Raw genomic sequence first — 23,908 nt, 5'->3', positions numbered from 1 at the left:
CAGAGACAGAGAAGAAGATCTTCTGATGAGTCACTCCCCAGGTAGCCACAATGGCCGGAGCTGCGCCCATCCAAAGTCAGGAACCAGGAGCTTCCTCTGGGTCTCTGACATGCGTGCAGGGTCCCAAGGCTTTGGGCCATCCTTGACTACCTTCCCAGGCCACAAGCAGGAAGCTGGATGGGAAGTGGGGCATCTGGGATTAGAAACGGTGCCCATATAGGATCCTGGTGCTTGCAAGGTGAGGATATTGGCCTTTAGCTTATTGTGTCAGGCCCCACGGAATTACATTTAACACCCCATTTCTGGGCCTGGCGCTGTGACCTAGCGGCTAAAGTCCTCGCCTGGGAAAGCAGTCGAGGATGGCCCTAAACCTTGGGACCCAGCGCCCGTGTGGGTGATCTGGAAGAAGTTCCTGGATCCTGGCTTCGGATCAGCGCAACATCGTCCGTTGCGCTCACTTGGGGAGTGAATCATTGGACGGAAGATCTTCCTCTCTGTCTCTCCTCTCCGTATATCCGGCTTGTAATAAAAATAAATAAATCTTAAAAAAAGCCAAACCCACTTCTGTGGGATACCAGTGTCCCAGGCAGTGACTTAACCTGCTATCATAATGTTTACCCTTATAGCTTTTTATAAAATTAAATGTACATCAGTTTCACGATATGATAACTTTATGTTACCTATGAAATGTGAAAACTGTATTTATAGGAAGATGAAGTCAAGAATTTTTATAGAAATTTTATTTTAATAGCCTCAAGTGTTAAATAATGCAAATGTTCATTAACAGTAAGTGGATAGGCAAATTGTAAGTGGATGACAGCAAATCATGTAAATACGTATATGAAAAAATGTTCCATATCTTAGTTTATCAGGGAAATGCAAATTAAAGGCAGATACCATTACACACCTGTTAGACTACCCAAGTACTAACATCACCAAATCCCAGCGAGAATGTGCAATAGCAGAAAGTCTCCCTGCTGGTGGGAATTGGTGGCAATGCAAAATAGTAAGCCTTTTCGGAAGATCATTTGATGCATTTTTTAAATACAAAATTGAACATGCCCCTATGGTGTGATATAGCGCTCATATTCCTTGGTATATATGTAAAGGAATTGAAAGCATGTTTACATAAAAACCTACACAGTAGTTAATATTTTTAAATATTAAGTTAGCACCAATAATGAGGAATAAATGAACGGTCGTGTTAAAAGCCAACCATGTTATTTTGAAGTATAAATATTATTTCAAAAATGGTTACTTCTCCTGGTTTGACTTATACCAAATGATAAAAGCTATAGTGTCTAAAGGCTTTACACTGAATATTCCACTTTTCTACTTTGTTCATTTAATCAAAGCAAATCTAGGGAACCAACACTATTATGTCTGTCCAGGTTAGATGTAGAGCTTTAATTGGTGTTCATCTGTGGGTGAGTCCAATGATATAAAACAGAGAATTTTAGTTATGTATTATAGATGGAATTAGAAATTTTAATGAAACATCAGAAGTATTTTAATGAAGAACTGGAAGCATATTTACAAAAGTCCATATCAAGTCCGTTCTCAACACGGCATCCTGGAATCCGCCCCGTGTCCTTCTCTGAACTCTGTTCAGCTCTGGACCCAGTGTAGAACAGTCCCCAGAGTCCTCCTCAACTTGGCATTGCTTGAGATCAGGATGGCTGCGTGTCCAGTGGGACAAGCTGCCATCAGCATTACGCAGACCATGCCCCCTGTCTTGCTGTGCCACTTTGTCCGTAAGGGCACGGAGATCCAGACAGCACCAAATGAGACCACATAGAAGCAGAGGGAGGACACCAGAGACCTCAGGGCTTTGATGTGGGCCTTCAGGCTAGGGTCTTGGGCATCTCTGGGGTGGGTCTTCATTGTTCTCATGTGCTTCCTCAGGGATGCAATCAGCAGCCCGCTAGAAATCAGAAAAGACAGAAACAGGGGAATGGAGATCACGTTGCAGAAAAGGAAAGAAAATGAGAAATGGAGGTTTGTCATGTGCAAATTGAGCTCTGTGTTGTTCCTGAATAACAGAGAAGTGATTGTGACGTGAGACCTGCTGAAGAAATCCCACACGCAGAAGACCGAACAGGTGCAGGAGAACAAGACAGCACCAAGGAGCAATTGGCGGATCTTCCTGGAGATCAGGCTTACCAAGCACAGCAGGAAGGCATTGGAGAAGCGCGCGACCTTGGAGCAGTAGAGGAGACTGAGGCAGCTGCTTAGCCAGAGGCTGACTTGGTTTGTGACTATCCAGAATACGATGATGATTTGGTAGCTGTGGCTCAGAGGGTCCTTCATCTGCTGCAGAAATGTGAGATGGATGGCATCCAGAAACAGCAGCCCATGCAGGAAAAGCCGGGTGATGCCAAGACACAGCAGTACCAAGTCACAGTTGCTCAGTGGCCGTTGCTTGATCACATCCCAGCAATTCACCAAGACAATGAAGGCGTTGGCCAGCAACCCCACTGCTAATTCCAGCAGGGAAAGAGATATGAACGTAATCTTGGCTTCGTAGGACACAGATAATTCAGGAGTCAGAGTTAACATGCTGCTCTTTTGCTGGTTAGCTGATCTACGTGAGACTCAGATGCACCCAGTGGAGAAGTGTGTCTCACAGCCAGGATCTTGCCTTCACACAGTACGCAGTTCTTGCCTGAGCTCTATCACAAAGTGGGGACACAAGAACCTCTGACATCAAGCCCAGAGGGATGTTGTTGCTTTGGAGGGTCTCTTGGAAATGCACGAGGCTCATACTGAGGGTGGCTCGTCTCAAGTTAGACTCACAGCTCTGACTTCTCGGGTGACACAGACACTTTTTAAAAAAATAAATTCAGGTGTCCCGATGCAACAGCTTCCCCAGAAGGCCACAGCACAACATCAGGGATGCAAATGAGATAGGATCTTGATTTCCTTAGTTCAATTTTGCATGTCCATCTGGACACGTGGGGGGTAGAAGACAGAACAGGATTTGCTTATGAATTTCAAGAAAACTGGCAGCAGGCAAAGCGGATATTTTTGACGAAGTGAGGTTTGAACTAGTTTCCATTTGCATGCTTTGTATTTCCTTCGAGGCACGGCTGTCATCACAGGCTATGTATTAATGAGGACAGGTGCCTTCTGGCGCCACTGTGAATGACTGCCTCGCTGGTTGCCATTGCCAAAGGTTTCACTCAATCATCCTTGTTATGCGAGACCCTGCGCTGGGTAAAAGGAGTCTTAGCATGGACTAGACCAGCATCTTTGCAAGAAAAAAGAGAAAAGTAGAAGCCATCTGGCCTGAATTGTTGAGGCAGAATTTTAACTCTTCTCTCTGTCTCTCACTCTGACTTCTTCACTCACATGCTGCAAAGCAACACTGGAGGTCCTGGCAGAAGGGCACTGAGGTCATGGCACTGGGCCGTCCATCTCCTTCCTGACCAGCAGGCCCCGAACCCACCAAGGGGTGAGACAATGGTGTTCACCGGCTGCAAGAAGCACTGGAAACAAAATGGTGAGGGATGTTCGTTTCTTAGGGAGAACTTACAACCTTATATAGGGGGAAAAAAATGGGGACGGCAGATGGGTGGTCCCAACAATACTCCACCCAGCAATCATTCCGATTGGCTAATAGAGATGCCTGTCTGCCTGGACCGTCCAATCACAAATCACATTCTGCACATAGGGGTGGAAGCTGTGTCTCAAACCACAGGCAGGTAAGCCGAAATTCATTACCTGAGCTATCCACACGTGAGCCTGGAATTGTGACCAGCACGTGATGTCTGAGCAGTCAATGTGGATTATTGTTACCGTTGTTCTCATGTGTTAATTCTTTTTAAATGAGTTTTAAAATGACTGTTTAATTGTATGGATAATGGGATGCAGTATAATCATTTGAAGCACGTATTCAGTATACAAAGATCAGATCTGGTCATTAGCCTTGTCATATCATGTTTGACTGAAGATCCTTAATTTTTAAAATCTTTTTTTTAATATTTAAAGATTTAATGACTTACTTGAAAGGCAGAGTTGAGAGCGAGAGAGACAGAGAGAGAGAGAGAAAGAGAAAGATGTTTCATCAGTTGGCTTGGTCCCCAAATGTCTGCAATGGTCAGAGCTGGGCTGATGCAAAGTCAGGAGCCAGGAGCTTCTTCTGGTTCTTCCATGTGGTTTCAGGGGCGCAAGGCCATGGACCATCCCCTGTTGCTTTCCCAGGTACATTAGCAGGGAGTTGGACTGGAAATGAAATGGCCTGGCTCTATGTAGGTCTGTAGGGGATGCCAGCACCACAAGCAGTGGCTTTGCCTGCTATGCTACAATGCCTCCCCTTCTTACTTTCTTTGTAAGTAGAAACATACGTAATTGGTTACTAAAAATGTTCTAAAGTAGTACTAAAATGTACTAAAGCAGCATTGCAGCTGTGTTTAACTCCTAGTGTTTGTGACTACCTCATTTGGGTCATTTGTTCCTTATCATATACCAGACTGAGAAATTGAGTTTCCTGCTTTCAATTGAGTAACATTTCCCCCCTCTCTACACTCCACCAGGTGGCAGTATTGTACCAAAGGCATTCAGGAAAACTTGGCTTCCTCCCCACAGTCCAGATAGAAACAGCTGCACAAGCAGAATTACAGAACATCCAAGTTACAACCTCCCCTGCCCCTACATAATTCATGGAAGAAGTCAGACATGTTGTCTGTGCTGGATTTTTGGAGCAACAAACCCCACCATAACTCCAAGGGATCTTTCACAGAGTAGCACAAACCACCAATGATACTCTCACCTACTCACTTGACCTATACACACACACTATGAGAATTACATAAGCAATCTCTTGTGTAGATAGCCTGTAGCAATTGGATATTGGAAAACTGATTAGGAAACTAAGAAGCTCAAAATCAGACTCTAATAAGAGCATAATAAAAGCAGTGACGGGAACAAAAAATGAATTCATCAGCAATTATAAAAAGCTAAGCACGTCTTAACAAAGTTGTGTTTGGATTTTTGCTGCCATTGGACTTGAAGTCTTTGGACTGAATGTTTTGTAAAGCTTGCTTTTATTTTGTCTGAGAGACAGGGAAAAAGAGAAAGGGGAGTGTAGAGTGAGCAATCTTCCATCTGATGCTTTACTCCTTAATTACTTACAATATCCAGGGCTGAGCCGGGCTGAAGCTGAGAGCCAGGAATTCTATCCAGGCTTGCATGGAGCCATCATCTATTGTCTTCCAGGATGTATATTAGCGGGAAGCTGGAATCAGAAGTGGAGGCAGATCTCAAGCTGTGTATTCCAATATGGGATTCAGGCATCCCTGCACCACAACCTTTGCCCCTGAGTAATAAGCAACCACTTTGGTTTAGTTTGTCAGAACACTACCACTAGTAATATTAAACATTATTCCCTGAAAAATATCTTGCTTAGATGTTTTCAGTGACTGGCTAGACGGACATATTAAAAGACACCGATTGAGAAGGGAATGTGTAGCCTAATACCAGTGGTGCAACAACTTACAAGATTATAAGTCACTGCTTGTAATTCCGGCATCCTGTGCCCAAGTATTTGTTATCTGAGTCCCAACTGTAATGCTTCTGATTCAGTTTCTGGAAAGACACGGAGTGATATTCCAAGAATTTGCCTCTGTCACCACTGTGAGAGACCTGGGTGGAGTCCCTTACTCCTGGCTTCTGCCCTGCCATGCCTCCGCTGTCAGGGAAGTTGGAGAAAGAAATCAAGAGACAGTTAACCTCCCCCTCTGTTCCTCTGGCTTTAACGAGCCTTAGGGAAGAAAACAGAACGTGTTCCAGATACTTTGATAGGCACTACAGACGTGCTGGCCGACAAAGGCACATCCCAGGAGCTCATCGGAATGCTGGAGGGGAGGAAAGTTTTCCATAGAAACTTCCTAGAAGTGACACTGATACTGAGAGCTTCAAAGATGAGTAAGAGACTACATATTACAAAACAGTTGAAAGAGAAGATGAGCAGCCACCTAATCTAACAAGGATCTAACCAAACAGGATGCAATAAATGAGGTTATTTGTCGCCCACCCCATGAACATAGGAAGGTGGCTTTCAGCTTGCACTTTGATAAATAAGCTACGACTTATTGAAAATGGTGTGCTTTGGCATAGCTTGTGCCCACGATGGGCTGCTGGCAAAGATGGCTTCTTTAACTTCTGTGTGAGTAGAAACTTGAATGCTGAGTAATTGCTATTCCCACCCTCCATCTACCCATGTTCCACTGGGAGCTGGTTTCAGTTCTTACCCTGTGGGTAGCCAGAGGGGGATGTGGAAGGTTGCTTGTGACAGTGTAGGCCTCCTGCTCTCTGTAGGAGTCACGGCCAAGCTTGAACCTCTGTGTTTCCAATCCTCCCAGACAGCTGCACGAAGAAACGGGCACCACCAAACTGGCAGAAACCTTTAATCACTGCTAGCTTCTGCAAGTTCAAGCCAGTTTGGGACCTAGAACCCTGCCGTCATCATTTAACAATCCCACCAGAAGGAGCCAGACCATTGTGAGGTCTAGAATTTCTGTCTTGCTCACATTGCATGCAGGCTGACTCCTGCCATTTTATTTAATCTAGCAACATCATAGATTTTATACAACTGACATTGTAGATGATAATGTGTTATAATAGGCTAGATATTCTTCATTCATAACTTCCTTGTAAAGAATGTAATATATTGTTAATATATATATAATAAATATATTATATATATATAATAGATATATTATATATATATATATATATATACTGATGAGAAAGTAGAGCTTTAGAAAGATTAGCTAGGCAACCATCTTGGCCAGGGCAATTAACCTGAATGAGAACCCAGGATTCATATGGCAGATATTCGGACTTGGCAGATATTCGGACGTAACTGTGGCACTTTGACCGGTGGGGGTGTGGAGTGCAGGGAATACCCTTGCTTTCGTCAGATGCTAGATAATGTTCTTTCTAATCTCAACCATATATGAGCTTTATTGTTCTGGAGGTGGGAAGTGAGGGTGGCTGTCAAACTCTTATGAGCGTCCCCAAGGTGGTGGAGGGAGAAGGGGGTGACAGTCCAGCCCATTCCCAAAAGCTGGAACAGTTGAATCTCAAAGAGGCCATCACTCCAGTCAGGGAAAGAAGAGGGAAAGCATCATTAATCTCATTAAAAGGACTTGTCTGTCTACCCAGCAGGTTCACAGTCCTCAGTTACCGTTTCTTTAAGAAGGAAGCTCATGTATTATTCTTTCAGGGCTCCGCATGGTGCTCCTGTTGGACACATAACCAGATTTCTGTCCATTTATTGGTCATTCACTTTAAATCCACCAATTTTTCTTTCTTATGCATGTTGTCTGTAGGCCCCCTGGAAGGTGGGTGAAGGCACTAATTACGTTTTCTACACTTGAGGAGTAAAGACTTCCAGCGTTCTGTAACTCATTGTGCAGCATTCATCCAGAGAAGAAAGAGTTGAGCTGTGATACGTGCCCTGGGATAACACTGTAGTCACCGCAATGTAAGCAAGGTTCCGGGGACACATGGTGTTTGCCAGGAGGCCTTGCCTCTCTTCCGGTTCTGTGGACTCTGAAAGCAAGGAAGTGGCCTTTTTGGGCTGCAAGGAGGGGAAAAGCATTCAGGTTCTCCAGGAATACAGATTTATTGTGAACTATATAAATATTTCTCAAAGCTTAAACTGCCCTACTTTGGGAGATCAGTATCACCAGGGGACTTGTCATACATGTAAATTCTTGGTGTCCACCTAGACCTTTTGAATCAAAGACTTTATAGGCTTAGCCCATTAATCCACGTTTCAACAAGCCATTCAGGCACACATAATATTTGAAAGTATCTGGGATTTAAGGTGAGAAAGAAATTTTCCAGGATCTCAGCAGTAGGCACATGTCACAGAGACTGGAATTTTGCCTGGGTACTGGAGCTTTCTTCTGGATCTTCTTAGCAGGGGAGCTACCTGCTGTCTGCTTGTAGGCTCTTCTATAAGCAAGGCTCAGACTCTAATTGGAAAGTGAAGAGGGAGTGACATGATCATTGCAGGTGCTATGTGGGCAAGAGTCTCAAGAATTCCCAATGCAGCTCTGCCAGCTGTTGCTGTTACGTGAGCAATATGACAATGAAATGGGGTGTGATGTGAGATGTTACTCCATAAAAGGTAAGACCAGCCACCCAGAGACAGAGAGGTAGACCCTTGCAGTGTCCATGCCCCCAACATGCCATGTTGTGCATGTTAGATGCTGCCATTGCCTATGAAAATTATTTCTGTCTTCTCCACCACCACCAGTGGAGTATGACACTGGAGTATGCCAGTATACCCAACTAAAAGTCAGCTGTCTTTCTTTCTTTCAGATAGAAGAGCCCAGTTGGAGCAAATTTAATTTAGTATGGTTTCTTAGAATGTCGCCTTTCCTTCTTTCTGTGTTGGAAATATGCTGGGTGTTGGACTCCAAGCATGAGGGCAAAGCCAAGAGAACTTCAAAGCCTGTGCAGCTCAAACCATGTAGTAACTACTCCTCTTCACACTCCTTGAATGATACGGGTAAAACCTTAAGCAGCAATGTCTGGGCCAGCATTACTGGAAGTTCAACACAGTTACCAACTGATCCAATAAGAAAGCTAGGTCTTGCTGCTAGAACTCTGAAGGGTGGAGATGGAGAGGGAGAAAGACAGAGATGAAGACAGATACTGGCAATCTGGACATACTTGTTTGGTGAAGGACAGAAAGAAGAGATCCCTGTAAGAAGGACCCCTAGTCTAACTGTCCACTGAAGCATGGAAAGCCAGGAAGTGGCCAGCAGATGCCAGTTGCTTTCTGTCTAGGTTTACTTGTCATGAGGAGGCAGAAAAGAGGAAATGCTCAAGAGGAAATAAAAGAAGGATTATCTCTACTTCCTTCATTTTTAAGCCATATACACCATGTAATTGTAATTGCCGGGAGGATGTGGGCAGAGTGGTGCGGAGAAATGAAGCTCAGTGCGTATTTCTGTTCTTGTTGTTCATTCTTTCTGTGTGTTATGTTCAGAAACAGAACCTAAGTGGTCAAGTGGCGATCCAGCAGAATGCTTCATAAATTTTGGGCCGAGTTTAAGATTGGCTGTCTTTGAGCTGGGAGCCCATCTCTAGCCCAACCAGGCTTGAGGCCAATGTGGACTTCTGTGGTGAGGAATGTGACTAAGGGACTTTCCTTGGCAGGGACCTATGGTTAGAAGGAGTTGTGGGCCCATTTTCAAGCTTTATTTTGTCTATAAACAGGGGCTAAGGAAGAAGGGATAAAAACTCACTAAGCTGTTAGTGAATAATAATCAGCTTTGTTCTGTTTTGGAAGGCAAAAAAGAGAACATTGTAGATCACAGCACTCAATTCAAATTGTGCAAAGAAAACACATGGATTCAGCCTTTCTCAGAAAACAAAACAGGACAGGTGTGGTCGAGCCAGAGAAGACAGCAGCAAATGGTATTCTGAGCATGGCTATGGGACATTGTCAAGGAATTTAAGACATTTACTCTAATGCTGTTTTTATGCATTTCCAAAGAGATTTGGGATCGGAGGGAAACATATTTCTTATGTGTGAAAATGTCAATGGAATTCAGAGTGATGTTGGAAAAATCATGTACATTTGCATACTGCTATGTTATTCCATACACTACCACATTTTAAATAATTCAAAATATGATAGAAACTTCTTGTTCTCCAGTTACCTTTGACTAAATGGGACATCTAAAAAATACATTATGCACTTCATGGCATGCTACTGACTGTACATTTTCTAGGACTTGTGTACCCTGACCTAAAACATTCAAATTTTATGGGGTGCCAAATTAAAGGCCCTGAGACTGGGTTGCCAAATTTGAGAGACACAGATAAAAGAAGGATCATCTGTTGTTCATAGTACAGATTTTAGTTGCTAAGAGCTTTTGCTGGAAGTATTTGCTTGTGTTGGGCAAAGGGAGACTGTGAGAGTCTTACAGTGGAGCCAGCCTAGGCCATTTGATAGCAAGCCTCAGGAACTTACAGAAGTTGGTTGGAAGTGAAGTGGCAGTGGGAAGGGAACAGAAGTGGAGGTTGTGTTTTAGTGAAAAATTAGGACAATCACATGGGATTAAATTGTATCAGTTGTCTCAAAAAAATTTTAAAATTAGGCCTGTCACAATGTCTCAGTTGGCTAATTCTCCCCTTGCAAAACGTCAGTTTCCCATATGGGTTCTGATTCATGTCCTGGTTACTCTACTTACCATTCAATTCCCTGCTTGTGTCCTGGGAGAGAAGCGGAGGATAGCCCAAAGCTTTGGGACGCTCCACCTGTATGGGAGACCTGGAAGAGGCTCCTGGCTTTAGATCAGCTCAGCTCTGGTCATTGCAGCCAGTAGGAGAGTGAACTAGCAGGTGGCAGGCCTTTTTGTCTCTCCTTCTAAGTCTGTCTTTCCAATAAGAATAAATGAATCTTAAAGAAAAAGAAACTGGAAACATTTGTCACCTAGTCTTTTTCTTTCTTTGATCTTGAATGAATCTCTTTTAAGAAAAAATTTACACTGCTCTTCACATCTTTCCCATTTCCTGCCCTGATGCCCAGTGGCCCTCAAGGGAATGATGGATGATTCTCTTAGAAACTTTAGGCTTAAGCAGAAGCTGCCATCTTTGAGGTGAGCATGGTAGAATTTGATAACTGGCAGGATTTGAGGTTTTCTCCTTTGGGAAACCTGACGTGAGTGAGCTTTGTGTTTGGTGAGTGAATGAACAAACACCTGTGAAAGCTGTGTTCTTCATGTAGTAACGGCATCCTCCATGAACGCTGAGTTGGCTTCAAATGGGATTAGCGTGAGTTCAACCCTGTCATCACAGAGTGACTTTTAGCAAGTAATTTTTTCTAGTTTCTATTTCCTCATTTATATACAAGTATTCAAAGTATCTTGTCTATCTTCCAGGGCTGTGTTGGTTAAAGATAACGCAGAGTAAAGTGCTCTGAAAAATGCAAGTGTCAGTGTAAAGTTTTATTACTAATACGTGAGTGCTGGAAAAGTATTACGGCTGAAGACTTGCATATCTGAGTGTGTATGTTTTCCTGTGTCTGTGTTGGGGGGGGAAGGTGGGGGCAGAGGGGCGGGATGAAAGGCAGTGTAATAACGCTGAAGAAGAGCTATTTCACAAGAGAGAGGAATTGCTGAAATGTTCTGTGTAAGTGGTTCATGACTCACTGTCATTGCCACTTTCCTCTTGTACCCTGTACCATCGTTCCCTTTCCAGGTGGCATGTGATGTGAGGGGCTTATATGTGGGACAGAAGAAGAGAAAGCACTTGGCTTCAGTAAAAACAAAGAGGTACAATTTAAAGTGTGTAGGCTGTGGGGATTGAGACATACCATTTTGTTGAGGAGGAAATGTTTGGGTATGTTTGCTCATGAGTGTGTATAATACGAAGGGGGAAGAGAGCGAGAGAGTGATAGCAAAAAGTTATGAGGTCTGGTTTTCTTCTAGAAGTCTGTAGAGTAAGTTCAGTGTTGGGTGTACTGATGGTTTTCTAGTTGTCTACTTCTTCAGTGATCCATGATGGAGCAGAACACCTCCTTCCAGCCTAATCCTGTGAAATAATTCTAGGGGTTGATAACCTAGAGGAGTAGTTCTTAACAGGGTTGAAGCTAGAGACACCGCTGGCTTTTCAGAAAAGACAAGCTGGGAGTGGCTAGGACCAATATTGAATGTCAGCTATTTATTATTTCAATTTTGGCTCAAAATAACTTTATGAAGTGCATATTATCATAGCTAATTTACAGATCAGTCAACTAAGCCTCAGATTTAATGACTTTCCAAGATCTGTAGTAAGTGGAGAATTAGGTGCCCGAATTCATACTGGTTGGATCAGACTGCATGGTTTTTGTATGAAATTGTACTGAGATTGGGGAACCTTAAACTACCAAGATTTAACATGAAAACATTATAAGAAATGGATTATCTTTTAAAATCATAGTTAACAGTTTCATACTAAAGGAATACTTTTAGGGTCAGTTATCATAACCCATTACTGATAAAATTTATACAGATGACAATATTAGTTTCTATAAGGACTTTGTTTTAGGGAGAGACCATGACCTCATTTTAAAATTAGTATTATTTTATGATGTAGTATCACAGACTCTGGAATTTTCCTTACACCCTCTCAAAGTCCCAAAGTCCCCTCCTCCCCATATTATTAGAGTAGTATAGTCCTTCATAAGCAGTCTTAAGTCTGTGATTCTGTTCTTTAAGTTTATTCTGACATTGTAGGTATGGACAATGGGGGATAGTCCAGCATGCTATTGTCAAGATATATTTAACAATTTCCTTGGGAGTTTGGGAGTCCATCTTTGATTTGGAGGTATAAATACATACTGCATTGTATCTTCACATCTGGATATGATAGCTCCTATTACACAGCTACAATGCATCCCGTTAAATGAAAGGTACAGAACAAAATCAATGATAGGATGAAAAATAGAAAATTTACAATAACATGACGTTAAATAATATGCTACTGAATGATCAATGTGTCACTGAAGAAACAAAAAATAAGATAAAAACCTTGACGCAAACAATGCTACTGTTCATGAGTCAGTGAAGAAATTAATAAGAAAATATTTTTTAAAGAAATGAAAATAAAAGCAAAAATATAATAATCCATGAGATGTAGCAAAAATGATATTGAAAAGGCTATTGGTCTTACATTTTTCATGAAGGATGCCTTACATCAGAGAGAACATGTGATATTTGCCCTTTTGGGAATTGACTTATTTCACTGGGCATAATCATCTCTAGTTGGGACCATTTGTTTTCAAATGGTAGAATTTCATTATTTTCAATGACTGAGTAGTATTTCATGGAGTAGATGTTCCACAGTTTTGTTATCTACTCCTCTTTGGACTGGCATCTGGGTTGTTTCCATGGCTTTGATATTGTAGGTTGTGCTGTAAATATAGGATTACAGATCCTTTTATCACATGCAGATTTCATTTCCTTTGGATATATTCCAAGACGTGAAATAGGTAGGTCATAAGGCAGATCAATTTCCAGTTCTCTTAGCACTCTTCATACTGCTTCCATAGTGGTTGTACTAGCCTACATTCTCACCAACGGTGAAGGAGGCTACATTTCTTCCCACATTCACCAGCAGGTGTTGTTAGTGGAGTTCTGAATATAGGTTAATCTCACTGGAGTTAGGTGGAACCTCAATGTGGTTTTCATTTGTATTTCTCTGACAGCTAGGGAGCCTGAGTATTTTTTCAAATATCCATTAGCCATTTGAATCTGTTCTTTTGAAAAATGTTTGTTCATTTCCTTCATCCATTTCTTCACTGAGTTGATTGTTTTGCAGCTTTTGAGTTTATGCATCTCATTTAATCCTGGATATTAGTCCCCTATCGCTGTGTAGTGCGCAAAATTTTTCTCCCATTCTGTTGGTTGCTTGTTCACTTTGTTCATTGTTTCCTTTGCTGTACAGAAGCTTTTCAGTTTGATGTAGTACCACTTGTTTATTTTGGCTTTGACTGCCTGTGCTTTTGGTAACTTTTCTAAGAAGTCGTTTCCAATTTCTATATCTTGCAGAGTCTTTCCTATGTTTTCCTCTAATAATTTGTTGGTTTTTGGGTGCAGATTTAAGTCCTTGATCCATTTAGAGCTGATTTTTGTATAAGGTGACAGGTGGGGTGGGGGTCTTGATTCTTAGTTCTGCAGGCTGCTATTCAAGTGTTGTAAGAGCATTTACTGAAGGAACTAGGCTTTTTTTCTGTATTATTTTGTGGAAGATTAGTTGGCTGTGTCATGACCTCACTTTCAATACAAGGAGGCTGGGCTCCATGGTTGGAATTGACTGGTTCTGACTTTGATGAAAATTGTGAGGGGATTCAGCTAGCAGGGACTTGAGGATTTTCTAGCACTGCTCTGAGCACCTTGAGGAATATACATATAAAATAGGATAATATATTCTCAACTGTATAATTCAGTAGTTCAGAAAAGGGAAAACATCAGAATCACAATCACAACTCTGTGGCGTCAATGTTGTGCAATATAAGGTTAAACTATTGCTTATAACATCAGCAATGCACATTGACAGGCCATTATCTCATCCAGGTCTCTGCTAGTGTGCCTGGAAAGGACGTGGAAGATGGCCTAAGTACTTGGGCCCCTTGCCTTGCATAAGGAAAATATGGATCTAGTTCCTGGATTCTGGCTTTAGCCTGATCTTTGGAAAGTGAGGCAAAGGATTTAAGATTCTCTCTTTTTCCATTCTGTCTCTTTTTTTGGGGGGGGGGGGAGAGAGAGAGAGAGAGAGAGAGAGAGAGAGAGAGAAAGAAGGCTCAGTTTCTTGCCAGGTGTGCAGTTTGTGTCCCCATAGCTTAGCAAGTCCTAACCATTTTTACTGGCAGTGGTGAAGTGAGAGAAATCAAAACAATGAAACGAACTTTTCACGATATTTATTTTTGATTGTCTAGGAATATTATGAAATGATTATAAGAGATCAGACTTTTGTTTAGTTTCTCCAGAGGGTGCACAAAATTTTTAAGTTCAGGCCCTTTGGATCACATTTTTTCCTGAAGTTTCACTATCTCATAGATAGAGATCCACAAATATCAGTAGTGGAGAGAGATTTATTTTGTAAAAAAAATTTTTTATTGTTATTAGTATTTTCCAGGATATAGTTTTTAAGGTATGGGATCCCTGCGTGCTCTCGCCAGTGTCCCCATTGTCTGTACCTACAATGTCAGGATACACTTAAAGAACAGAATGACAGACTTAGGACTGCTTATAAAGGACTGTACTACTCGTATGGGAGAAATCAGTTGGGGGGAGAGGGGATTTGGAGAGGAGGAAAGGAAAATCCCAGAGCCTATGGAACTGTATCATAAAATAATGTTTAAAAATGTAAAAAAAATGGCAGAAATAAAAGTAAAATAAAATAAAATGAGGCATGGAAGGGGTGGTGTTGTGGCATACTGTGTTAAGTAGCCACCGTCAATGCCTAAATCCCACTTGGGAGTACCAGTTCAAGTCCTGGCCGTCCTGTTTTTCTAGCCAGCGCCTGCCTAATGTGTCTTGGAAAGCAGCAGAAGATAACCCAAATACTTGGACCTCTGACATTCACATGGGAGACTCAGAGTTGTTGGATTCCGTCTGGCCCAGCTCTGCTTGTTAAGGACATTTGGGAAATAAACCAAAGGATGGAAGATCTCACTCACTCTCGATCTCTTTATCACTCTATCAAATCAGTAAGCAAATAAATAAAGTTATTTTAGACACATGGAATAAGGTATGGCAAAAGAACATTTTTAGAAAAATTCTAGGTTTTTGAGGAATTTAGAATAATTGCTAACAATGGCAAGGCAGAAATGATGCACAAGTATGAACTTCATTTTTATATTATTAAGGTCTGTAGGTATCAAATTAACCTGACAAATAATAGTGAAGATGTTGCAAGATTTAATCTCAGCTTCTGTATCTATTTCTGTGGGCACTGAGAACCTCAGTTCATGGGTCACAGGGAGTGGCATGCAGGGAGGACTCTGCCCTACCTTGGGGCAGATGCACTTTGTAATAGTGCAATGTTCTTTTTTTTTTAATATTTATTTTTGCTTGAAAGTCAGATTTATACAGAGAAGGAGAGACAGAGAGAGAAATCTTCCATCTGCTGGTCCATTTCCCAAATGGTCTTAATGGCCAGAGTTGAGCTGATCCTTCCAAGGAGTCAAGCGCTTCTGGTTTCTTCTTGGGTACAGGGTCCCAAGGACTTGGCTCACCATTCCTTGCCTTTCCATATTTTTTCCACATGCCTTTGCATATTTTTCTTTGTCAACTTGCAATTGAATAATAAAATGAGTATTTCTTTTAGGTATAATATCAGAGTGCAAACAAGGTTGTGTTAGCAATATGAATGACTTTGGTCCAAGCTACTTTCATATCATATGTTTTTAGTTTTTAGGGTTCAGAGAAGTTAATAAAAAAATAAGCATTTTTTTTTGGAGGAGATAGAAGAGGGAGTAAAGAGAGGAAGGGCTCAGCATTTCTGAGTGGGGGCAGGGATTTGAAGGCAGGCTTCCTTGAGCTGGAGCAGCAGGTGGTGTCCCTTCTGATGGTGCTTGCTGGGGAGGGTGCAGAGCACCAGGTGGAGCCTGATAAGATGGGTGGTGGATGTGCAGAAAGGCTCAGACAAATGCATTGGTGCACTGGTTGTAGCATCCCACTTGGGGGCTTTCCCAAGGAATATGCATTCCACTAGCCTTTAGTTTATCTACCTGTACCCAGTGTCATTGGTTTAGGAGTTGAGGCAGCAGCGGTTTGTCATAAATGGGATGCCAACAGTTTCCATGGCTAGTTACTGCTGAGAGGGGACACAGTTAGGGGTGTGGTTCCACCCTCTTCCAGTATGGAGATGGTGGTTACTGTAGCAATGACTGGAACTGGACACCTGTTGGCAGAAAGATGTTGTAGACATGGATTTGAGTTTGAGTCAAGTATTCAGCAATTGGAAGAGAGAGTTGCAGAGATATAGAGAGAAGATCTTCCACCTGCTGGTTCACTTCCCAAATGGCAGCGATGACTGGAGCTGAGTTGACCTAAATCTGGGAGCAAAGAGTGTCTTCTGAGTCTCCCTCATGGGTGCAGGGTCCCAAGCACTCGAGCCGTCCTCCACTGCTTTCCTAGGCAATAGCAGGGAACTGGATTGAAAGTGGAGCAAATGGACTACAAACCCAACCCATGCACATATAGGATGCCTGTGCTATAGGGCAGAGGATTAACCTGCTGTGCCGTTGCACCAGCCCTTTCTCCAGTCCCTTTCAGACACATAGGCTAATATCAACCTAGCTAGTAATCAAAGGGTACAATAATTTGTGATTCTACCTGTATGGCAATATGAACCCTGGGCTGTCCCCTCAACAGTGTTCTAAGTGAAAGGCTTCTTCATCCTGGGACCTACAGGCTGTGTGATTCTGATCTTGAGATCCTTCAGCAGCCAGGTTTCTGGCAGAGTGGGTGGGGTGTCTTTAGAAGCCAGCCTCTGTCACTGGAGCTGTTTGTTCAATGCCCCGGGTTTTTGCATGAAAAACAAGTGCTATACTGGGAAACCCAGAAGAAGCACCAGGCTTTGGCCTGACTAGTCTCTACTGTTGTGGCCATCTGGGGAATGAACCAGCGATGGAAGGTCTCGCTTTCTCTCTTTGTCTCCTCCTCTCTCTGTTGTCCTGCCTTTCAAACAAACAAGCAATTTTTTAAAGTTGCTATTTTGGGCATGAATTGGACTTGTTGGGCTTCGTTGATGGTAGATCACCACATAAGACATCTATTAATCCTTTCAAATAGGATCCAGCATGTCAGTCACTGTATGTCATCTAGTTAGTAGAGTAATGGGTTTTTTTTCCTGTACATGAACATAGAGTATTTTATTTAAAATGTAAAAATGGGATTATGCTTCACACTGTACAAATTCCTCTTACTTAAATTAATCAACATAGTGTGGACATTTTCTTGTGTCAATATATTTGAATTGAATTTACTTCATTATTTATAACACTGCATCATAGTCCACTGAAGGGTTTAGCCAATTTCCTACTGATAGCTATGCGGTGGTTTCCACAGTAATTTTAACTACCTTTGCCCTGAAAATTCTAGGTGCTTAACCCATGCCTATTTTTTTTTTTTAGCATCTGAAGGCTATGTGCTTTTTATTTATTTTTAAAATTTTTTTATTAATTACATTACAGTATGTGACACATTTTTATACGCACTGGGATTCCCCATACCCCTCCCCAAACCCTCCCCCCATGGTGGATTGCTCCACCTTGTTGCATTACCATAGTTCAAATTCAGTTAAGATTCTTTCATTGGAGGTATTTACCAAGCATAAAGTCCAGCATCTTATTGTCCTGGTAAGTTCAATGGTTTCTTGGTGAGACCACCTCTGGTCTGAAGGCAGAGCTGGCAGAGTATCATCCCAATCAACTAAAAGCTCCAACATAATATTTACAACAATTTACAACATTATGGCATTAATTGACATGGTATTGATTAACCAATATGTTGATAGGAAAATGCAGGTTCTCAACCACAACCTGTGGCTTCTTCATAGACATTTCAATTTTGGTTTATATTTAACCGTGTTCTGTACACCTTAAAATGGCTATAGATTGCTATTCAGCAGAAGTAGAGAGCACAACACACACACACACACACACACACACACACAGAGAGAGAGAGAGAGAGAGAGAGAGAAAGAGAGAGAGAGCGCTTCCACCTACTGATTCACTTCCCAAATGGCCTCAACATCCAGGGCTGCTCAAGGCCAAAGCCAAGAGCCAGGAGCTATATTCAGGTCTTCCATGCGGATGGCAGGGGCTCAAGTCACTGCACCATTCTTGGCTGTTTTTCCAGGTGCATTAGCAGGGAGCTAGATTTTAAATGGAGCAACCAGGACCTGAAGCAGGGCCTGTATGGGATGCTAGCATTGTAGAGGATGGCTGATATGTTGACACTGGAGAGCAGAGGAATCTTAATAGGGAGAGAGAGAAGCTAAAATAAATTGGCAAATGAAAAATATGAACTTCTGTGTCAGAGCATCAGGGTGCCTGCTCTGATCAGTCTAGGAAATAACTTAAGAGGGCGATTGGAAAACAAGGCCCTGTGGAGAGTCTAGCTGGTGATAAAACTAAAACAAAAACAAAAAAGAGCCCTCTTCCCCATCTCCCAAGTCAGTTTTAAATGAAGCCTGTTGATGACCAGTTCTTACCAATATTTTTTAAAATGGTGGCAAAAGTGGCCAATTTGCTGGCATATCAAGCAAATCCTCTGCCTGCAGCACCAGCATCCCATGTGGGTGCTGGGTTGTGTCCAGATGGCTCCACTCAGCTCCCTGCTTATGGCCTGAGAAGGCAGCGGAGGATGGCTTGAGTCCATGGGCCCCTGCACCCACATGGGAGACCTGGAGGAAGCTCCTGGCTCCTGGCTTTGGATCAGCTCAGCTTCAGCCACTGCAGCCATATGGGGAAATGAACCAGCAGGTTCTCTTAGTCTCTCCTTCACTCTGTAAAATTTTGCCTTTCAAGTCTTTAAGAAAAAAGTGGTGCCAAAGGAGGTAGAACAAATGAATATGTACTGCTGTTTAGTAGGGACAGTGATGGAGGCTGTTACTGAACCTTTCCCCACTTCTTGACATTTGAGATGAGGCAGGGGGGTGGTGACACATCAGGAGAATGTATACCTGACAGCCCACGTGGGAACCTCAGCAGAGGACTGAGAGTGGGAGCAGCACAGTTCACATTGGTGGAGGGTGCGGGGATGAGAAAGGATTGGAGGGTGGAGTGGGCAGCTGTGCATGGTTGCTGAGAATGCAAGTGGGCAAAGCCGCTAGAGAAGGAGGAGAAGTGAAGCAGGGACTGTGCAGACCGTTTGAAGGGAGGGGATAGTTGCTCAATAGGCTTGTCTGTTGTGTGACTGAGTCATCTGGGAAGAGCAGCAGACCAGGAGAAGGAGCCCGAGAAGTAGATTTGGAACACGAGCAAGATTTTTATCTAGAATCCAAGGCAGCAAAAGGAGGATGGAGGAGGTGGTGGGTCCTGCTTGGTGGGATCCAAGTGAAAGAGGCTCAGGATCTGGGCTTCTGATCTTTTCTCTAAGGAGGAAAATCTGATAGGTGACAGATGAAGGGCCATTACAGAGAAAGAAATGCCAGTGAAGACATAGGGAACCTCAGGTCGTTTTGCATAGCAATTGTTGAAGTTGTTTAAGTGTCAGAGAATTTGGTAGTCAAGGGTCCTGTTTTGGGGCTCTAGATTACTACGCCAAAACTTGTGGAAAGGAGTTGGGGTGAGTTCTGGAGTGTCCAAAACAGGAGGAGGAGGAGAGATGAGAGCACTTGGAATTCCTATCTCCACCTGCAAGCGATCTCTTAAGCCAAAGCAGCCTGGGGATGTGAGAAGCTCGCGCCAGAGGAGACCGTTCCTAAATCCAGAGGAGGCTACCCTGACCTAATGCTAGTGTTTTTGCACAGTCCGAGTGTTAAACGCAGCAAAATCTCCTGAGAATACTGCAAAAGAACTTATCTCCCTTCCTGGGGTTGTCACTGATGATGTGTGTTGAGGGAAAGGTGGAGGTTTCGAGGTTTCCCATGGGCTGGATGTTAGTTATTTAAAACAGTTAAAGTTCTAGGTTTTATGTTATTACGTGCAGCTAATTCCCGGAGCCTGATTCTTTACCATGAGTCGAAAACACCAGACGCAAGGAGATGTCTTAGGAGGTTTTATTCCAGTGGGGCAGGAACGGGATGGGGTGGTGGGAAGGCGAAGAGGAAGAGGGAGGCAGAAGGGGAGGAGAAGACTGAAGGAGAAGAGAGAGATGGAGCCACATTGGGGCCTTTATGCCACTCAGGGGAGCCCCTGCAAGGTATGGGGGCGGGGATTGAGGGCAGGCCCCAGGGGATTGGTGCCTGAGACTGTCACAGCTGATTGCCTAAGAATGATTGGCGGCAGAGTTGGGGAAGGGGCGTGGAGATTGGGGGTGGGATTCTCAGGCGAAATGCCAGGTTACATCTGATTGGCAGACGGCTGGACTGGCGCGAGTTTCGTCGTGAGCTGTGAGGAAGATTAAATGGCGCCGGGTCCAGGGTAGGATATTCGAATAACTCTTTACACCGGGCACCTCGAGTCTGGCTTCTCTGGGATTTCAGAAGCAAAATGTCAGGTTTTAGGATTTTAGGTTTCCAATATGGCAAAGCAGCAGCCAGTTTTATTTCAGGCTTTATTTCAAAAAACGGTGGGTTAAAGAGTTGGGGTCGAGCTTGCCTGGACAGAGGGTTTGGCAGGAGCTTGGAACCCGCGTTTCCTTCAGTTTGAGCAGCAGGTGGAGTCCCTTCTGAAGGTGCTTGCTGGGGAAAGTTCAGTGTGCCACATGGAACCTCATACGGTAGATGGGAGATGTGCAGAGAGGCTTCTGGGTCAAGTGCGTTGTCACAGAAGTTTGCAGTGTCCCAGGTGGCAACTTCCTCAAACAATGAAGAATTTCACTAGCCTCTAGTGAAACTATTTTCATTGGCCTTAAGGTTTTCAGTCCTTAGAGGACTAGCAGGTTCCAACAAAAAATGGCGTACAAATATTTGTACTTATCTCTGTTTTGTGCACTGCAAGAATTAAGTCATTAGTCAACCTGTCATTGAAGGGGCACAGCTAAACTGCATCAGATTTTCATTGTTCTCCTTTACATCCTTGTTGTTGTATCTCATGCATGCGAAAACATAATTCAGAGGTTCACCAGTCACAGCCAAAACAAGCCTAGGGACACCTCCTGGAGTGTGTGGGCAATTGCCCCCAGGTCTGCCAACTACCTGGTGGGTGTGGTTTAGTGATGACCTGTCCATGACCCGAAGCATAGCTTCTAGCCCTGCGTGCAGAACGTGATCTTTGACCTGACTGGAGGGTCAAGGGGACAGACATGCCTTCTAGCCAATTACAGTGTAATTATTGAACAGGGGGACTGCCGGAAGATGGCCTCCTGCTTTCCCCTTCCTTAATCTTTAAAAACTTGAATTTGTACTGAATAAGCAGACTTTCTTCACCAGTCTGTCTCCAGCGCTTCTTGTGGCTAAAGAACACCATTGCCTCACCCTCGGTGGCCTTGGGGCCTGCTCGCAGGCTTAAACGCTGAGAGAAGTGACAAAGAAAGAAGAGAAGCTTTTTGAAAACATTTTCAAAGCCATTTGCTGCAATCACAGACCAGCAGATTGTGCTATTCCATGCCAACGACTGCTTGGGACATTTGGAGACATCTGGAATCTTACCGGGTGCCAGGTCATTTATTCATTTTTGCTCTTTACCTACAAATTAGTCAATCCAGCCTTCTAACAGACACTTGGAAAGCCTTTACCGCTGAAAGAATATTTAATACTGGGGAAAAACAGAAATGAGTGGACCTCACAAAAGATCTTAGGGGATGTTCTGCTTCCCGGAAAACCTTGATTACTAATTAACCAACAATTCTGGTCCTGGGAAGGAAAGCTGAGCATTCGCTTGCATTTGACATCCATTAATGTTTTCTTGATAAGCCAGCCAATAGTTACCAGGGTATTGGTTGCTATTTGTAGATTGTGCTTCTCTGCTTTTATTGCAAAGCCAAGCCATCCTTCAGAGCGTCCAGGAGCAGCAACCAGAGGCAATGAGGTATGTTTGTGAGTTTGATGTTCACTCATGTCTACAAAAGATCTGTGCAAGAGAAAGGAAGTTACCCTGATTTCCTTTGGCCAAATATTTCCTTGTTAATTTGTTCATCACAGACAAAAAGAAGCAGCATCAACAGCAAAATATTCAACCACACCAAAATCATATTTAATTTATTTATCTCCTTCTTAGTGCGTGTGTATGTGTGTGTATTTCTCTGCACCAAGGTTGATTTTGCATGCCTGATTATGGGTAAACTCTGTGTTTGTGTCTCTTTGAGATGTGACTTATTTGATATTCAGGGTGAGGTAGCAGGAAGGAATTCTTTCTGATTCTTGATATGAAGTGTGAGAAGTGGAGAGAAGGAGTTCAAATTTGGGAATGGGATTAGAGCATTTGGGAACATTTCTTTTCCAAAGGATATGGATCTGTAGCTGAGGAGTGGTGGAGGAGTCGACTGCAGTAAGGAAGTTCACAATCCATCACTATCTATGACTTTGATGCCTTTATTCATAAAATGAAAAATTATGGTTGGGAAGAGCCTGGGAATGTATGTGGGCTGTTGGACTGTGTGTATGAGTTGGTGTGCACTGGAATGCAGGGGAGATTTCATGTGGAATGCAAGGGCAATCTCACAGTCATGTGAGAAACAGAATGGAATTATCAGAGAGGCCAAGAGATAACTCTATGGGGCAGTTGTTGACCGCTCCCTGTGAAAACTTAAAAAAAGTTTGAATTTCCATTTATTCTAGAAACTAGCTAGATGGAGCTGGGAATCAACGGTTACTGTAAGGGAGCAGGGGTCCTCTCTGTCCTGGGTCAGACGGTTGCCTCGGCAGCCTCTGGCCACCAAACTGGCCAGTTGGCTGCCTTGGGCAGACGCCAGCCACCAAGTCGGGCCAGCGGGACCTCCTCCACCAGGGTCAGACCGCTGCCCCAGGCAGCCTCCGGTCACCAAACTGGTCAGGCAGCTGCCTTGGGCAGCCTCTGGCTGGCCAAACTGGGCCTGGGGGACCTCTCCTGCCTGGGTTGGCAGCCCTGGGAGCCAATGGTGCTGGGCGAAACCCTCAGGCTGTCTGGTGGTACACTCGGAGGGATTGGGGGTGTGGATTTGCAGGAGACCTGGGGGATTGCACAGGTGGTGGTGAGCAATACCTGAGGGTTCATGCTCAGATGAGGAATTACTGCTGAGGGACTTCCATGCATAAGGCTACCATACTGTGTAGGTAAGTGAGGGGCTGAGATCAAATGGTTTGGAGGGGGCAGCAGGAGGGCCTTTAAGGGTCAGGTTAAAGTACCAGCACACATGGGAGACCTGAGCAGGGGTAGTTAGCATAGATCATCTCTGAGCACCACTCATTGGCACACATTAGAGCTAAGGCTGGGCCTACCTGACAGGGCTTCAACCAGAGCTCACTGGGATGACTGCCTTGCAACCAGTAGCATAACCTGCTATTCTTTAATTATGGTCCTATAATATACATAGAGAGAGAAGGAGAGACAGAGAAAGATCCTCCATCCGCTGGTTTAGTCTCCGATTGGCTGCAATGGCTGGAGCTGAGTTGATCTGAGGCCAGGAGCCAGGAGCTTCTTTTGGGTCTCCCACATGGGTTCAGAGTCCCAAGGCTTTGGACTGTCCTCTACTGCTTTCTCAGGCCAAAAGTAGGGAGCTGGATGGGAAATGGAGCATCCAAGAGATGAAGTGGCACCGTATGGGGTCCTGGCAAATGCAAAGCAAGGATTTAGCCACTAGGCCATCAT

General features: G+C 43.6%; 2 protein-coding genes across 2 annotated transcripts in view; one reads left to right on the top strand and one right to left on the bottom strand.

Annotated features, from left to right (window-relative positions):
• Nucleotides 1-1,608: 1,608 nt before the first annotated feature.
• Nucleotides 1,609-2,559, bottom strand: TAS2R38 (taste 2 receptor member 38). The gene has a single exon (XM_012929604.2). The coding sequence runs from the start codon at nucleotides 2,557-2,559 to the stop codon at nucleotides 1,609-1,611; it is 951 nt and encodes a 316-aa protein (XP_012785058.2).
• Nucleotides 2,560-21,475: 18,916 nt separating this feature from the next.
• The window catches only part of LOC101532167 (maltase-glucoamylase), a 108,410-nt gene continuing 105,977 nt past the window's right edge, over nucleotides 21,476-23,908 (top strand). Inside the window, exon 1 of the mRNA XM_058681251.1 lies at nucleotides 21,476-22,150. The gene's annotated coding sequence lies outside the window, so the exon portion shown is untranslated. The remainder of the gene's footprint in view (nucleotides 22,151-23,908) is intronic.

The sequence above is a fragment of the Ochotona princeps genome, chromosome 25 (assembly GCF_030435755.1).
Source record: "Ochotona princeps isolate mOchPri1 chromosome 25, mOchPri1.hap1, whole genome shotgun sequence".
NCBI classification, from domain to species: domain Eukaryota; kingdom Metazoa; phylum Chordata; class Mammalia; order Lagomorpha; family Ochotonidae; genus Ochotona; species Ochotona princeps.
The sequence above is the reverse complement of the archived record's forward strand: the minus strand, read 5'-3'. Positions and strand labels throughout refer to the sequence as shown.